At 40.5% G+C, this 19,135-nt stretch overlaps 1 protein-coding gene across 2 annotated transcripts in view; it reads left to right on the top strand.

Annotated features, from left to right (window-relative positions):
• Positions 1–19,135, top strand: part of sema5ba (sema domain, seven thrombospondin repeats (type 1 and type 1-like), transmembrane domain (TM) and short cytoplasmic domain, (semaphorin) 5Ba) — a 270,882-nt gene that overhangs the window by 225,316 nt on the left and 26,431 nt on the right. For both annotated transcript variants that reach the window (XM_036139025.1, XM_012868532.3), the window contains exons 13-18: positions 3,614–3,731; positions 6,755–6,939; positions 10,588–10,731; positions 11,826–11,973; positions 13,441–13,666; positions 17,580–17,792. In XM_036139025.1, coding sequence (XP_035994918.1) covers positions 3,614–3,731; positions 6,755–6,939; positions 10,588–10,731; positions 11,826–11,973; positions 13,441–13,666; positions 17,580–17,792 — 1,034 coding nt within the window. The remainder of the gene's footprint in view (positions 1–3,613; positions 3,732–6,754; positions 6,940–10,587; positions 10,732–11,825; positions 11,974–13,440; positions 13,667–17,579; positions 17,793–19,135) is intronic.

The raw sequence follows: 19,135 nt of genomic DNA, 5'->3' as shown, positions 1-19,135 counted from the left end.
GGGCAGACAAGGCAGGAACAGACCGGACAGACTGGCTCAGGTTTCTGGAGGAAAAGGGGTCAAAAATCCAAAAAGCAAACCTAACACACAGAATTTGCAGGAGGAGACTCACCCATACTCAACAGGACAACCTGGCACTGATGTCTGGTCTCAGCAGTTTATATGGAGGTGAAACCGGTGAGAGGTGATTGCAGCAGGGGTGGAGATAGGCAGGTGTGCAGAGTAAGTAAGTGTTTTGAGCCTCAGTGCCGAGGCTCAAAACAAGAACAAAAAAAAAACTAAGAAACTTCTGAAGACATAACAGAATAAACTACAACAGTAAACACTAATCTAAACAAGAAACCAGACTAGACAGAACTCAAAACAGCCAGATAACAAAAGACAGGAAAGAGAAGGAAAACTAACACTAACAAACCATAACAGAACTCAGAATATTACACTTTTGCATGTAGGCTGTAAGTTTAAGTTGTTGGTCTTTCCCAACATGATGAAATTCTTCCACATTTGCCATGGGAAGCTTTAAACACAATTTCTCGAGGCTGTCTTTCAACGATGGGTTTCTGCTTGCCATTCTTCCATAAAGAGCAGATCTATGGAGCACAGATCTGATAGTTGTGCTGTCAACACATTCTCCCTCCTGAGATGTGGAGCACTGCAGAGTTGAGTGGATGGTCAGTGTCTCGGTAGGTTTGCAGTGGTGCCATACTCTTTCCGTTTGATGGATCGAAGCATGGTTTGGGAAATGCTAAAGCTTGAGTTATTGTATTTTCATCTGACTCTGCATTCAACTTCTCCACTTCTTTATCCCTGACCTCCCTGCTGCGGTCCTTAGTCTTCATGTTGTTGTTTGTACCAAATACAAATATACACCAAATATCAAGCCAAACACAAATACACATTGTACTTTTTAATGTTATTTGTAAAAATAAAATCAAAGTCTGATTTTCATTTACAGTTTTATAAAAAATTCACAAGAAAACATGATGAAGAATGTGGTTGTACTGTGAAAAAAAACAATGGAAAGCTCTGTACACTATTTAAAGACAATTTACAGCAGTACACGACTGGTTGAATCCTTCCTATAAAAACTGTGATACCAGTCTGTTGGTTTTAATTTCCTCCCCTCTTGTTGCCCCAGGCTGCCACATCAGACACTGAGATGTTGCTGTGTGCTCGGCTCTCAGCTTCTGCCTAAAAGCTGCAAAAAGTGCTTGAGGTCAGGTTTCATTTCCGATTAGTAAAGCGTTTTCACTGAAACGTTGACAGAACATTTTGGTATGGTCATTTTGTGGCTGTTCTGCTTAAAGCTGCTGCTATTCATAACATTTATTCATATTCCTCAGATGCATAACCATCTTTTAGTCGTCTGAAAATTGGGATTAACTCTTAATCAATACCAGTTGAGCACTGCCACCCCTTAAAGCTCAAATGTTTTATCTGCTGTGCAGATCAAAACCGATTTGTGTTTCTGCTTATATTTTTATTTAAATGAATGCAACTTCTTTGTGAATCCAGAAATAAATGCATTTCCCCCTGAAGTCAAAAGCCCTCCAGTCTGCCTCCTGGGCCACCGAAAGCTAATAAAGCTTCATAGTGCTACCACCTTCTTTCTTTAATAATTATCCCCTCCTTGAATTATGCACTTATTAATTTCTCCGCTCAGCTGAACCCTGTAATGGTGTGTATTGTAGTCGAGCGTGTTGGTAATCAGAAAGCCAAATGAGAAATCTTCAGCCGTGATGACGAAGCAGAACCACACATCAAAGTCAATGCAGACACAATATGGCCGACCTTGAGCCAAAATGGCAGCAAGCCCCCCCTGACATCCTATGGCAATAACTGTTATGTCCACTCAACTGTGAATCTGTGGCCCACCTCATTATGATTATTGTTCCATTTGTTGCAGAGATGGCATTCAGCGCTGATATAATAGAGTCGCTTCATAAAAATGACTTGCACAAGGTGACGGCCGATCTGTCAAAATGTAAGACATTCTCATTCAGGTTCTCCTGTGCAACCCCACACGACAGATCGTAGCTCCCTGCACACGAGCACGCTCTCATCGCTTTGCCTGCAGGCCGGGTCACCTCAGATGTGCTGCTGACTAAGCTGTTATGTCTTTATTAGATGTAAACTGACCCCGGGTTCACCAGAATGCTCCAGGCCTGGCACAAAGAGCTCTAGCAACACATGGAGATTCCTCAGCCTTCGGGCTAAACATTACAGGGCTCTCCAAATAAACTGCAAAAGCCCGTGCCAGGAAAGAAGAAACCAGACTTTCTTCAGGAGAACCGAGGGCGACGAGAAAGAGAAGCTGCAGTTCTGTAATTAGGGAGCTGAGAGAGGGAAGGAGGGTAAATAAAGAGAGGGATGCAGAAAGTGAAGGGGAAGCCTTTGAGAGGAAGAGGAGTTATTCAGTCGATTCCTTTTATTCAATGTTCCTCAGGCATCCTGATCTGCTGGCGGCTTAGCCTCGTCATTAACAGCTTTAGATTCAATTAGCAGTCATTAAGCCTCTGTTTTGCTGGAGGAGCTTACAAATATTTAATCACTGTTTGGGTAATGTACCATGTGTAGCGTTGTTGATCCCAACGCAAAGGGAAAAATTATGCAGCATAGATTTGAGTCTTTTTGGGTTCTTTTTTTTCTTTCAGTGCAACACGTTTGTAATAGATATTGCCTAAACATTTAGACTTCGCACAAGAATTTCAATTGACCAACTTTTCTTAGCTCAGTCCAGCCTTGACCAACTTCCTTCAGTCTTTAAAACTTTACACTGCGTTTCTTGCCTGCCGGTATAAAATGACATTAACATTTTTTTTATTGTAAGTTATTGCACTCATCAAAACAACTAAACCACTTCTAAGGGTGCCCAGGCGAGCAGAGATAGATAGCTAAAACTCACACATCATATAACTTGGATCTGGGTATTACGCCTCCTCTAGCTTGTGTTTGGGAACCAGTGGGATTTGCCAACTGTTGTGATCATTAAACATTATGGCTACTATTAGGCCTTTCAGCCAAAAACAATGTATTACTCTTACTTAAATGCACTTAAACTCGAACTTCATGTCAGAAACAGACATGCAGAATGCTGTGTCCCGTTGAATCCCGGTGATTTAACACCGTACCAACTGAAAGAGGAGCAAATAAACAGTTAATTCCTGCATCTAGGGCTGGACAATATGGCCAAAACGTATATCACGATATATTTCTTAATTGTAGTTGATACTATATAACTATGATATCGATATAAACAAAATAAAAGCCTGCCAAGAATGCTCACAACAGATCCCAGTGCAAACCTATGACAACGATATTGCCATGTTTATAAAACACCTCCAATATAACATTTTAGAAATATTTGCTGTTAAAAATAAAACACATCACTTAAAAATTCTGTAATCATAGACTGTAATGCATACTGAAATATCAGAAATGTCATTTCAAGTTAGATTGTTATATTGATATTGAATTATTGTCCACCCCTATATATTACCACCTTTATTCACCAAATTATATCCATTTTACTTTTCACCCGGCTACACGGATGCATACAGGTTGTCTTCCCTTTTGTCAATCTTTATGCTTTTGTCCGTCTCCGTGTTTTTAGACTTTGCTTGGAGGCCAGGGACCCCTACTGCGGCTGGGACTTCAGGCAACGCAAATGCACCACGCTGGAGGAAAGCTCCAACATGAGCCAGTGGAAACAGAACATCACCGTTTGTCCGGTAAGACTGACCTCACTGCAACATTTACTGCACGCATCCAACAGGCTTTCTGTCCTTTGGCCTGAACCCTGCGGATAGTTTATCTATGCACACGTCAGCATTTACATGACTGCTTCTGTCAAAATATCAATAAATACTAGTGACCCTCTGCTTCTAGAAGTCAAGAATTTCCACACTGACACAAAGCCTCCATGTGTTCAACAGATGAAATAATATGTTGGTTTATGGGTTTTTCCAAAGCTTCTTGAAACTTTCTCCTCTTGCTATTTTTCAGTACTGGGAGCCCAGTTTAATCTGTCAGACGAGCAAAGTTTCTGATCTGGCCCCTAATAGTTTTTCTTTGTAGTTAGTCAGCAACCCTAATTGTTTGCCTGTTAGTGATAAGGGGATGTCATATCAAAGAGGTCAACAAAAAAAGAAAACAGGAACATTCATTAGGTAAAACTAAGTAACAATTGTAGAGAAGCAGAGGCAGCTGACCTGGTGTCAAAACTCAGCATTTTGGTTTACTCTTACTCTTAACTATTAGTTTCCCTCCAACTGAAAGCAGAGTCTTGCCTTTTAGGTAACTGTGGCTCAATGGTAAGAGTAGTTATCTTGCAATCCAAAAGTTGTGAGTTTGATTCCAGCTTCTTCATTCTGCATTTTGATTTGCGCCTGGGCAGGGCACCTAACCTCAGGTTGCTTACTAATCTGCATATTGGTGCATGAATTTGTGAGTGTGATTGGGTGAATCCTCCCCACAACCATGGTTGTGAAGTTCACAGATGACAGCTCTGTGGTGGTTATCTAGCAATGATGAGACAATGATGGCAACGGCTCTTCTTTCTCCGGAGACTGAAATGGACTTGACTTTCTACTCAGCTGCTAATGAACTTTTTTAGATCCACAATTAATAGCATTTTGTGTCACAAGCATGACAGTGTGGTATGAGAGCTGCACGGCACAGGAGAGGATGGAGTTAGCGCGGGTGGTGAGGACAGCACAGGGGATTGTGGGATGCCATCTGCAAGATCTAGACACAGTTAATGCTACAAGAGTCCAGAAAAGGGCCAGACGCATTGGCATATATCCCACCCACCCGGGCAATGCACTGTTTGTCCCACTTCCATCAGGGAAACGCTTCAGGAACATTAAAACAAAAACGAATAGACTTAAAAACAGCTTCTTTCCCAAAGCTACGAGGGCTGTCGCCCCCTGCTGAGAATCAAATAAACCATCATAGTGTGTTACATGTTCACGAACATCTGCTGGTTGTCACATGTTCTTCATCATACTGAGAAATTTTTACGTTGTCTCTCACATGCTAATGTCTGTTGACACATCTAAGTGTTTGTACATCCGTACAAACTGCCCTTTTTTTTTACATCATTCTGTAAATAGACTGATGTTCTTCTTTTTTACTTGAACATGTCCCTTTTATAAGATGTTAATAACCATTTGTACACTTTTAAGCTTCTCAGGCAGTGTTTGTCCCTGCAAATTGCAGTATTTTACAACACTGAATTGACTGCTGCGTTGAACAGCTCACTATTATCTGAATATGTCGTATTATCTATTAATAATACAGTATTTTTCCCCTTTTGACAAGTTTTTTTTTCCTCTGTTGTATAGCTTGACCTTAAATTTAGTTTTTTTTCCAAATTGTGTTTTCACATTCCTGAGGGTCTTCTCTAGAAACACTCATTTTTTATTTTTTCATTGGTGTTTTTGAGTTGTGCCTGAGTTATGTGTGCATTCAGAGCTGCTGTTTGATGACAATAAAGATTTTTCATTCTTGAATGTGGCTCTAGTGTATAGCAGTTTGAGTGTCTGTATGTCTTAAATAGCACTTTAAAAATTCAGTCCATTCACCAACACAACATAAAGTAGTCCACACATCAGACTGTCCATTTACTTATTTATATAGTTTGTTACTTAGCTGTTGTTGTTGTTGATTTAAGAATATATTCTTTGTGCTCATTCTATTAAGTTAAGAGGTGCATAATTATATATAAATATGTTGATGTCATAATTATTTAAAACAGCAACTTGTTGAGTAACTCCCCACTTTGTGAGATCTACACCTGTGCTACAAAAACCTGAATGTGCCATTATAATAATATTAAAATAAAACTTGATTATGTTATAAAAAAAAAAAATATATATATATATATATATATATATATATATATATATATATATATATATATATATATTTTTTTATATATTTTATATTCTTTTATATATTTTATATATTCTCTTTTGGATAAGTGGGTATGAGCTACATGTTCATTTGTTCTAGTATTTTATGCATGTTTTTGGTCTTCTGAGTATAGAAGGTGTTTGGAATTTGATCTGGTCAGCTTGCAGTTTCAACTTTGCATTTCTTATAAATACATGTTTTGATCAATGAATTGGATCAGACCATTGTTATTATACCAGTCACTATGGGGGTGTTAGTTTGGCCTTCTTTGTGAAGCTCCAGGCTATTTATTGAAGTCAGAGACAAGGATCAGCTTTAAAATTGGTTGAGCCCACCTGCTGTTTACAGTTAAAGGTCTCTGGCAAACCCCCAAAGCATCCACTGTCACCAGAAAATCAATGCTTTGATCAATCCTCATAAGTATGCAGAGCCTAGACCGTATCAATCTCACTGTTTTTGCTGTCTAAGGCTTAAATAATTAGAATTTTTTTTTTTAAAAACACTCAATCAGTTGATAAAATCAAACCAAAAACAGCCCTCGTCTGTCCTGGAAATATTTTCTGACTCAATATTATTAATGAAGAACATTACGCTACTACTATGAGATTCTCCCGGTATGATAACCTTGAGAGGAATTTACCAGGGTTCCCCAGTATGACAGCATAAAACCAAAATTTTAAAATTAAATATGCAAACACCAGATTAAACAGTTTTTGTATAAGTCTCTTATATGAAGTAAGTAGAAGGACCTACGCTAGTTTTTCCTGACATGAAAATTCCCTTCACATCAGCCTCTCTGGCACCGATGCACTGTCAAACTGATGTTTGTTTTTTTCAGCTGCGGAACCAGACCACCGACGGTGGCTTTGGACCCTGGACTCCGTGGCACACTTGCAACAATGACGATCCATTGGATGGCGTGAGCTCTTGTTTGTGTCGCTCCAGATTATGTGACAGCCCCGCCCCTCGGTGTGGAGGCAAAAACTGTGAAGGACCCTCTATTGAGGTCTCAAACTGCTCAAGGTCAGAAAAAAAATCTTTTTAATTCATCTATTTGTAATCAAATGTCTGGATTGTTTGTGTCTTTTTTAGTATTAATTACTGAAATAATTATGCCTGTTGGAGATTGGCTTAATTGTCTGCTGTGAGATGGTTGTTGAAACCACTTAACGAAGGGGATAAGAGTTGTTATTAGAGAATAGGGTGTCCTAACTTTTTCTTTAGCTAAAGGTGTAACGTTCCCCAGGCTTACAATACAACTTAAACATCAGATCAGAAGTGCTTACTTATCATGGAAAAAGGCTTGTTTTAACTTAAAACAACCATGCTCAGTCCTGCAAAGAAAATTATTCATTATTCATCATAGACACAGCAGGGGAATGATTTTGGTTATCCTGAATGACCAATCAATAAATGTAACAATAACAATGCCATTTTCATACACTCGTATTTAATTTTCAGAAGGCCTCTAAATTTACCACTGAATATTCCTGAATTGTTTTATATACCTAGCAGCATCTGAGCAGAATAGGTTTGAAGAAATTAAGAATCTGATATGAAGAAACCAAGTAGATGCTTAGAAGTCCATCTATAGCACCTCAAGATACTAATCAGAAAAAAAAGGTTTTCCTTGTATGAAATACAATTTTTTATTTTAAATTGTTTTCAGGTTGTGCATTTTAAAATGTTCCAGATTTGTTTTTTGTTTTAGTCATCCTGTTTTAACTGCAGCTTTAAGGCAACATTCCTTTCAATGTTACTGATACCAAGAGTCCCTAAACTGTTTTCCAGTCAATTAAGCCTTTACGGCTGGGGTTGGTCTGAATAACAAGCTCATTGCTAAATAGCATATTAATGCTAAAGAGCATTTCTGAAGGTATTCCTTGTCCTACAATCATTTAACACTTCATATTTTCAAAAAAGCTAATTTTATTCATTGGTGATGCAATGCTGTAATTGTAGCTCACTTATGCTGATTAAGCTGGCATTTTCAGCATGCTTCCCTGCAGCTAGAGTTTAGGGATATAGTAATGATAAGGGATGTTTAAAGAGTTAAAATCAACCCTATTTGAGTTATTTTGCCAACACAGTGCTTGTTCAAATAAGGACCAATCCAGCCCTGAATTTATTTCTTACTCCAGGCTCATGGTTTGACCCAGCATACTGGGTTACGTTTCCGATCCAAAAATGTGTTAAAGAGACTGTTTTCTAATATTTAACACCAGAAATGTTTTAAATGGAAAGCATAAACGGCTATCTGGATTACTAAACAAGTAATATTTGAGTTAATTTGAAAGATTTTTATTTTTGACGAAAATCTGCAATAAAAGTGATCCGAATAAAGAAGTAAAAACAACAACCTTGGAAGGTCTATTAAGACTTTACTGTGAAACATTCTTATTTGGAAAGCAAAACTCACCTTCGGACTGTGGACAGCCTAAATCTGACAGTATGAAAATTAGCTGGTTTATCAAAATTCTGTTGTTGCATCTTAGAGGTTGGAGATTGAATCCAAGAATGGCGTTTTAAATTGGAGGCGATCATATTGGAAACCAGAAAACAAGGGGTAGTTATTTATAACATGGTGCTCTGAACAAACATAATGATGTATTTCTTTTCCCTTTATGCATTGCAAAGACATTCATGACCATAAGTTGTGCAGTACTAATGATATGGTTGCCTTAATAATCAGCTTTGACTCTGTTGTAGTCATTTTGGAGAATGAACGTGGGGTAGTTCAAAGGGTACCAACATTCCCTCTCCAAATACCAACATTAGGAGTCATTGTTGTCGAATTTCCAACTGGAAACTCTGAAAGTTTAACTTTTGTGGGCAAACAGAAGTCAGAATGTAGAACGTAACACCAGCTTGTGCTAAGTTAATAGCAAATAAAAGGATAAATGTTAGGAATTTGGATGGACCCAAAAGACAACCCGAAAACAGGTCAGTGACGCTTTGATGTTTATTTAAAAGGAAAGGTTTGCACGGCCCTTGCAGCGTGCGGCTCACGCTCACCGGCTGGCAGCTTCTGGAGGTGAGACGACAGGTTAGTGATCAGCGGAGCCAGACAGAACTGTGGACTTGAAGCTAGATCACTAACCTGGTGGAGAGCGGGCTGGTCAGGGTTACTTCTGGTCCCTGAGAGCGGCAGAGTCCGTGCAGGATAATCGAAGGCCGTTTGTCCTAGTCCAGTCCGGGTCCGATAGCGGGAGGTCGATTGATAGGGCAGAGGTTTCCGAGGGCAAATCCAAAAGGAGGTTCCAGGTCCAGGTCCGAGTCGGAATCCAGAACAGACAGTTTAGGGGACAGGCAATCTCAGGTACTCACAGGCTGATTTGGTCAGAACACGGGTGGGCAATCCAAAGTCCAGAGGCTGACAGGCAGAACTCAGGGCGGGCAGACAAAATCCAAGAAGGGCAGAGCTGGCTCAAAAACAGGGCAAAAAACAGGTCGGGCTTCAGACGGACAGACAGGTTATTTAGAATGGCTGGAAGTTCTTACCGAGATGGCTCGAGACGTTCTGGCACTGGAGGCTGGGAGGGACGGAACCTTTATGCTGGTGGGGTGGAGCCGGAACAGGTGACAGCAATTAGCAGCCCCAGTGCCAGGAACGTTACAATAAAGGTATTTTAATTAGACAAATCTTGTTTTCTAGCATGATCTAACATCATTAACTAAACTTGCACAGCATATTTTCTTAACATTTCTTATTTGGAGTGGTGGCCTAGTGGTTAGAGCAGGGTGCTTGCATCCAGTAGAGGCTGCAAGTTCTTGGGTTTGTATCCCACAGGCTGCCGCTCTGGGTCCCTGAGCAAGACTCTTAGCTCCCAGTTGGCAGCCCACTGCTCCCTGAAAGGGGATGGGTTAAATGCAGAGAAACAATCTCCTTCGGGATCCATTAAGTATATAAATTTAAAAAATATAGAAAAGTTCCACTAAAGTCTGGTCACTGTGTTGTGGTGTTTAACATGGCTGCCTGTGAAGAATGATGTCTCTGCCTCTTGCCTCGTCTCAAATAAACTAAACCTGACTCTGTGGTTGATTAAAACAACCCCGTTTATGATTACGGATTGCGGTTCATTCATAGTCACTCGCCGCATAATCATAGCATTTGTTGAGATGATTGAAGGTTTTAGTCTGACATTTAGGAAGTTTAGATTACATCAAGTGTTCCAAAGGGAAACTCCTCACTTCCTTTGTCTTCAGAAGAACGAGCCAATCACAGAACAAAGACGAAGGGCTAAGCACCTTCATCCCGCTGGATGGCGATGACAGATCTAATCCTCGGTGTTAAAAGTGAATTGTGCTTTTATTAAGAGTGGCAATTAAATCATGAGGAGAGCTTCCCAGATACAAAGCACTTAAGCAAATGGATGAACGTTTCCCAGTCAGAATAAGCTCTTTTGACTGTGTGTGTGTGTGTGTGTGTGTGTGTGTGTGTGTGTGTGTGTGTGTGTGTGTGTGTGTGTGTGTGTGTGTGTGTGTGTGTGTGTGTGTGTGTGTGTGTGCGCGCATCTCTGCTAAAAAAGTTATTCTTGTAGTCTATTTAATTTAATATTGTATTCACACTGAGAAAACTATGTTAACCCATTGAACTCGGTGAAACATTACGTTTCTGAATAATGGCGACACTGGGGTTACTAATGTCTTTCTATTTGTCTGTTGCCATAGGAACGGAGGCTGGACACCCTGGTCGTCGTGGGGACAGTGCAGCACAACCTGCGGTACTGGCTTCGAGATGCGCCAGCGCTCGTGTAACAACCCCTCACCTCGACACGGTGGAAGAGTGTGCGTGGGGCCCACCAGGGATGAACGGTAAAGATAATTACATTTAAATAAAGTATTTCATTAACACCGTTAAAGGAAAAATACCAATTTATTATGTAAAAATAACAGAATAAAGCTCTGTTTATTTCACATTGTTTATAGCAGCACTGTGCAAGTTTTGACTCAAGTATTAGCTTAATTTGATATATATTTAATGATTTTTCAAGTCAATATACAGCACTTGGCACGTATCGATGCTCAGTGCAGGCTGTTCCTTTTTAAACAGCATTCGAAATAGTTGTCAGTATTTCTGCCTTGAGTGGTCAATACCTGTTTATATTTTCAGCAATGGCTATGCCACACTGTTTGGTAGTGAAGTCATGCTGAAAGTTTTTTTTTTTTTATATTTTAAAACAAAGACAAAATGATGACAAAACCGCCTTTAGCTTCTTATGTTAGCAATTAGCACGACTTCTTACACCCATGTGCATCTGTTGGCTTCACTTTTAGACTTCTTGCTAATACTAAAAGCTGCATTAAAGAGATCACGTTTAATTTCCTTACAATAAGGTGCTGGTCTGTGGATACCAAGCCAAAAATTGTCCGGGTCCGTTCAACAGACAATATCTGAGCTCATCTTTATTTAATATAGAACAGAACAATGTAAAAAATATTATTTATGAAGTCCTCTTTGGACTATTGCTCCAGAAAAATTCTCCTCTGTCCTACTTCAGATCCATTAATTTTCTTGCGTAACTGTATCTTAAGACAAATACAGCAGTCTCATAGATGCCTGATTGGGCTAAGGCTTTTTGTTTTGTGTTTAAGATATGTTCAGCATCTGTACTAAAGTCATTCATCCAAAAATGGTTTGGAAGGATGTTTAAAGTTTCAGAGCATTTTGCACAAACTGCGTTTTTAAGGGCTGAGGAAAGGGTTGAATTCAATTTATATTATGTTTTAAAATATGCTGTTAGGTAGTTTAATGCCAGTTGTTGCCCTAATACTGCTTGCAGGTCATTTTAGCAGTCAGGAATGAATGAAACTGAAATAAAATCTTCATTGACATCTTCCTACAGTGCGATGTGCATTTTAGCCTCATTGAATAAATGCAATATCTCCCACCGCTGTCTTCTCAACAGGTTCTGCAATGAGGGTGTGTCGTGTCCTCAGCCTATTTTTTGGACCCCATGGGGCTCTTGGACTAAGTGCAGCACAGAGTGTGGTGGAGGTGTCCATTCTAGGGTCAGGTCCTGTGAGAATGGCAACACTTGTCCAGGATGTGCACTGGTAGGGTAAACACAGACACACAAATCCACACATTCTGACCCATAATATCTGAACTAGTGGATGTAAGAAAATATTAAGCTGGTATAAAACCTCTTTTTTTAGGGTCAAACGAGGATTTGGTTTTTGTTTTTTTACAGCAAATAAAATAAAATCATCTAAATTACAGCTGATATTGGCAGATTTTGATGAAATGATGAAGTACTTAGCAGTTTTCTACTGCTAAGAACTTGCTTAGCAGTAGAAAGGAGCATTCAGAAAAAGCTCCACATGAGACGTTGTAACTATGACTCAACATATTGTGTTGACATTGATAAACACACAACATGCTTCTTGTACACATTGGCAAAGAAGAATCTTCTAGGTAGCAAAACCCTGATATTCTTGCTCCAAATAGACATTTTCTGTTTCTGAAAAGCTGATAGAACACGCACATCCATCCAGCTGTCCAACCATCTATAGTATGGTGTACTAATAATGCAATAATTGTAATGAATCCGATCTGGGAACCTGATACTGAAGCCGAAACACAGAGTGCGTCTTAAAAGGAGACAGAAACCGCCCGACAAGTGGTAATGGCTGATATGGACTGGCTGATACAGTGAGGGCAGGTCACTTGCGGAAAAACCAGGGTCTGACTGGCCGAGCACACGAGAACTGAGAGCAGCATGCAGGCATAGCAAACGAGGAGTATTGGCAGGGAATGACTGTAGGAGGCAGGTATAAATAGGAGTAGTCACAGGCACAAAGACTTGGGCCAATTACCAGCAGCATGTGGGACTAATTAGCAGTGGCTGAGGAGAGAGAGGCAGAGAATGGAGGGTAACAGACAATAATAGACAATAAAAACCTAAACAAAAACCCAAATCATGGCAATAATAGACAATAAAAACCATGAACAAAGTTTCTCTGGAACAATTACCTGTTTGGTATGATGGAGATTACAGAGAGGTGGTTCGATAGATAGATAGATAGATAGATAGATAGATAGATAGATAGATAGATAGATAGATAGATAGATAGATAGATAGATAGATAGATAGATAGATAGATAGATAGATAGATAGATAGATAGATAGATAGATAGATAGATAGATAGATAGATAGATAGATAGATAGATAGATAGATAGATAGATAGATAGATAGATAGATAGATAGACAACGAGCCTCACTGCAATTCATATTTTGAGCTCATCCCCAAGGAAGTCCTGCCTGAAATGAGAACATTCTTATATATGTACCCACATCAGACCAACTGCCAGACACGGTAGTGGGAAATGTGAAGATTAAACCAACATAAAATGTGAAAGACAGATGAAGTCACACAAAATCGGTCCATTTTAAAGTAGCAGTGTGCAAAATGTCTTTGCTTTCCTCTTAAATCTAATTTAGGATGAACTGCTGTAACACTAACAACGCTTTTAATCCATGAATGAAACGTTATGTAATTTTGCCGCCATGTCCTTTAGGAGTATAAGGCCTGTAACCTGGAGGCCTGTCCAGAGGTGAAGAGGAACACTCCCTGGACGCCCTGGATGCCCGTCAATGTGACCCAAGGCGGCGCTCGCCAGGAGCAAAGGATGCGCTACATGTGCCGGGCCCACCTGGCTGATCCACACGAGCTGCAGATCGGACGGAGGAAGGTGGAGACGCGCTTCTGTCCAAACGACGGAACGGTGGTCTGCGAGACAGATAGTAGGTTGATCAGCTGGCAGGCACAAGGGGCCTGATCCGGAAACCTGCATGTGGGGAAATACCCGCTCTGCAGCCAATGATACAGCTCCATTCAAGATGCATGATCGCTCAACTTTTTAACAGCGGTTTAACAGCTCACTTATAGAGAGAGCACAGTGATAGTGGTCTTTGTACATCCGGGGGTTTAACAAAAGAGAAGAGGGGCTATTACTGCATCCACTCAATGCCCAAAGAACGCAACGAAATGCCCATATTTATGTTCAGCGGGCCACACCAGAGCTAAATCCTGCTGCAGTTTTCTGTCGTGTAAACCAAACTCAGCTTTAAAGGAGCTGGACCGAATACATTTGTCCTAATATTGGATTTTATTTCGATACAGCTGGCGATCGTTGGTGCGTTGCCTGGCTTTCTACAGCCCATTGACATTTCCATAATTCTTTTTCCCCAAGCGTTAGACGACACCAGCGACATGAATTAATATCTTTTCCACTGAAGGAATTTTGATGTCTGTGTTTTTTATTTGGGGGGGTAGGGGGAGTTTTGCGGGCAGTCTCTAATCTCCAGGTTTTTCACGCCTTAAACTGCCGATCCCATTTCGAACCGACTCTGAAACCCTTTTTCAAACGATCGCACAGCATTCACACATTGACAGGCAAACTTTGAGGAAGGCTGAATGACAATAAGAGGATCTACACCAATCAGAGATGTTATTACCTTGACCTGATATCTTTCGCATGGTGCGCTAACCTGCCTCGGGGTCTGTTAAGCTTAAAGTGGGCTTATCAGTGGATTTCTAGTTTTAAATGGGAGGGGGAATCTACAAAAACACAAGAAACGTATTCTGAAATCAATTAGTATGAGCAAAATGAGTGCAAACCGTAGATGTTGCGTCTTTCTTGTAGGAGCCATATTATTTCTTCTCTCCTTATGATAACGTACCCTGTTGTGCCGCCACATGTAAGCTCCTTAAATAGTGCTCCACGGCCAAAAGCATCCTTCTATATCGGCACACATTCCCCACGTCTAAATGAGACTCCTGTCCATGTTTTTAGGGGAAAGGCTGCCCATATTTATGTAAATTACAGCCACAGCAAATTACTGTGGATTCTAAAAGTCAAAACCTGAGTCATTTGCATCTGCATGTATTTAGGGCGTCTTTGTTACAAATCCAGTGGGGGGGGGGGGGGGTAATAAAGCAAATACCACATGCATAACACTGTTTATAGAAAAAGTTAGCTGGTTGCAGAGCTTTTTGAATTCGCTCCTGACACAGTGAGCTCCGTCCGTGGTCGTCTGGTTTTGAATAAGTCGCTTGTCTGTCTGTTTGTTGCTGCCGTTTTCATTCATTAAGATCCAAATCAAGACCTAAAATTACATTATGGTCGTCAGCGAAGATTAATGGCTGTAGTGCGCAGGAAGTGGAAGTCAAATTAGTAATAAACCTGTCTGTAGCTTGGAGCAGCTGTCATTCCCGAGAGCAGAAGTCACCCTTAAAAGCACTAATGTAAGGGCCGCAGGAACTTGATAAATCACTCTGCTGCGGAACACTGTAATCTTGGAGGAGCTGAGTGTTTTGTTTACATCTTTGTATAAAGAGCATTAGGGCTGATGACCTGGCAGAAACATGCTGTATCATCCACTATGTTCTCTTTCTCCTGCGCTGAGCATCGGAATAAAGAAGCTGCTAAACGCACTCGCTGCTTCCTGAGTAAAGCAGAAAGAACAGAAATCTATAGTTTAGAAAAAGAAAAAAAAACCTTTTACATTACATATCTGATTTTTTTTTTCCATTTTGATTAAAGTGGACACAGTAAGGGCAGCATGTAGGTAATTTAACTTTACTGTCACTTTATAGTGAAAAACCTCTAAATATGTTTGGTGGGATTTGATGTGATGACCAACATAAAGTTGTACACACTTAGAAAATTAAGGTTTTAACCTTTTTTACTTATACAAATTGGAAAAGAGTGATGGAAATTTGTATTCAACCCACTGCCACCCCATCTCCCTGAATCAATCCTCTGTAGGGCCTTCCTTCCCTGCAGATGCAGCTGCAAGTCTTTCCTGGGTTTGTCTCAATGAGCTCTGGACATCTGGAGACAGAACTTTCAGTCATAATGGATGGAAAGCGTCTGAACAACAAATTTCAAGTACAGAAACATTCTCAATTGGATTCAGGTCTGGCCAGCAGATCTATTACATAAAATACGATGATGTTAACCGTTTCATGGGAGGTTTCTCTGTATGTTTAGTTTTAGTTGACAGAACTTCCTGTTGGAAGGTGAACCTCCACCCCAGACTCAAGCATAATTAGCTCAATTCATCGTCCCATCAGCCCAGGCCAGCTGCTCTTTCCCTACTTGAGAGAGAAGCGTCCCCCGAGGTGAAACATGATGAGGACAGCTCAGCTGGTCGCGATGAGCAATAAAACAATTAATCGCACGATAAAAAAAAAATTGATCGGATGATAAATTTAAATGAGCGCGATCATTTCCGTTTGCATGCTTGTTTGTTTTTTTGTTCCGTCTCCCTTTCTTTTCTACCAAAGACACTGGATGACAGGAGACTCAGGTGGATCGGTCTTCACTCACCCCTCGCCTCCTTGTTTCCTTAGCGTAGGAAGTTAGCTCCTGCGTCAGGAACTTGGCCTCGTTAGGTAGCTCAGAGTTTAGCATGAGAGCCCCGTGAGGAGTAGCAAGGCAGTGAAACTGTAGTAGAGATTTGGAAACAACATGGAATTGGTTTCAAAACTGAACGAGACAGCGGCAGCGTGGGAGCACTCTGAATTTGTGCCAAAGAACCGTGCTTAACCTGGACGAGCCTGTATGTCGCATCTGTTCCAGAAGCAGTGGCAACAAAACGCTTCAATACGACAAGCTTGCAGCTGCACCTGAAACACAACCACCCAAGACTCCCGTTATGAATAGTCTGGAAAAAGGCAATTCCACAGCTCTGCATTATTATGCCATTATCATTATATTAGTTGAAAATGGTCTCGAAATGGCAATACTTTTGTTTATCACAATCATTTATTGGGACAATTTATCATCCAGCAAAATGTGTTATCATGACAGGCCTAGAGACAGCATCATGCTGTGGAGATGTTTTTCTTCATCAGTAGCCGTGGCAGCCAGATATGACTGACATTACATTGTTTTCTTTCTGCCATCCTTAAAGCTCTGATGGGCTCGGCTAACAGTGGTTCTAAGCTAGATGCCTCTTGGCTCCTTTCCTGATTATTGCTCTCTTTGCCTGACTTGACTTGGTAGGTTCGCAGTTACTCTTTTCATTTTCAGATGATGTATTGAACAGTGCTCTCTGAAAAGTCTAAAGTGTGTGTTTTTTTTCTATCTAACCCTGCTTTAAACTATATGAATCTACCATTTAAGTTTGTACACATATTTCTCCAGTTGTCACACACAGACAAATACTAACAGCTGGAACAAGGCAGTGAGAAGCTAGCATGTACAGATTTCCCCCAGCAGAACCATGACACACCCAAAAGCCCCCCCGTTAGACATGTTAGCTCCCCCACATGCCGTTAGTGACGGGTTCACAGTCTGGTACTTAAACATGCCCACTGACACACAGCTGCAGTCTGGTGTTTTTCACTGATGGCCTTTTCACACAGACCCTCCCCCCCCCTACATTGATTACCTGTCTCCCCCTGTCAACCTCCTGTGGGTCGGCTGCATCGACTTTAACAAACTGATGAAACACTGACACCAGGGAACTGTGGGATGCAAACGATGCAGAGACTCTGAGCAGAAAGACAGTAAAAACATGCCTGTTGGCCGCCTCATCTTCAACGTGCATGCTTCCTATCGCTGTTCAGGTGGTTTAAACCCCAAATATAACAGCTGATGCCATATTGCTGTACCTTTAATCCAACCTGGATGCTGGGTTTTTTTAGGCCTTGTCGAAGAGCTGCTGAAAACGCCAGTGCTGAGAATGGCCGCGACGAGCTGGTCATCGTGGGAGACCTGGTCCAGCTGCTCTCAGAGTTGTGCCAAAGGCTACCGCACCCGTCGGCGAACCTGTTCCGGACCAGAGGGGAAGAGCGCCCCCGTGGCATGCCGTGGCTCCCCCGTAGAATACCAGGACTGCAATGTGCAGGCGTGTCCCGGTGAGTGAGCCTGACTCCACTGCATTCACACTCCCTGAAAAAGAAAAAAACAAACACGTTTTAATAGTGGAAAGGATCTAAAAACATGTATATATATATATATATATATATATATATATATATATATATATATATATATATATATATATATATATATATGCATTCAGTGTCCTTCGACAAATTTTCTTATGTCTCTCTGCTGTACCTCTTGTCACATCATCTCCGAATAATGGCCCTCTCTTTAATCCTGCTGCTCGCTCTTCGTCTGAGACGAGGCAGTGTAGCCATGAGGCAGATAAGCCTCCAGGAACCAATGAGATACTTCGGGCATTTCAGGATGACTGTCTATTTTGGGGAACGAATAACTCCCTTTGGTTTGGACGTAAGAGCTATAAAACACGCTGAGTCCACGCAGAAGTTCCCCAAAAGCCCGATAAGATCCTGGTATTAAAAATGGCTGCTATCTTGTACTATTATACTTTGCAAATCATGGTCTGAACCGTACTTGTTTCCCGTGAAGAGAGGTGAGAAGAGGTGTCATTTGGGCCTCATAAAAGAGCTTCACTAAATTTGGCATTTTAAGTCTGCTTTGCTAAACTATTCAACTGTTAAATTGTGTCACGTTACAACCACACACAGAAGAAAGGGGCGTCTTTGGTGGGATTTTTAAAAGATAGATCAACCACAAAGTAACAATTATGAAGTAAAAGGTAAAGGATACGTTGTTTTCAGATTACACTATTCCGTGCCTGCTTTGCAGATCTACAGGCTGAACATTTGTTTTCCTATAATATTTGCAAAATAGGTTAATCACAGCCAGACAGCATGGGAAGCATCTGTGAACACCAACTTTCAAGTTTATTCAGACATTCTCAATTGGATTTAGCTCTGGACTTTGATTAGGCCAATTATAACAACAATTGTAACGGGATGAGTTTTCCCCATAGTTTTACATTTTTTTGAAGCTTTTAACAGGTGTTTAACAGGTGGAGCTATATATATGTATATACACACACACACACACACACACACACACACACACATATATATATATATATATATATATATATATATATATATATATATATATATATATATATATATATATATATATATATATATATATATAGCTCTCTGTCACCCCCATCATGTCAAATGGGTGATTGTTCCAGGGAAACTTTGTTCATTGTTTTTATTGTCTATTTTTGCATTATTATTACCCTATTAAGTGGGACTATGCTTCCAGCACTGTTATAGGATCAATGGCTATACTATGTTGCAAAGGATTTTTAGTGTGAAGCATATTTTGGCAGAGTTGTGGGTGTGGCTGCGGGTTGGAACAA

This window comes from Fundulus heteroclitus, chromosome 7, assembly GCF_011125445.2.
Source record: "Fundulus heteroclitus isolate FHET01 chromosome 7, MU-UCD_Fhet_4.1, whole genome shotgun sequence".
In the NCBI taxonomy this organism is placed as follows: Eukaryota; Metazoa; Chordata; class Actinopteri; order Cyprinodontiformes; family Fundulidae; genus Fundulus; species Fundulus heteroclitus.
This window is presented reverse-complemented; position numbering and strand designations above follow the sequence as displayed.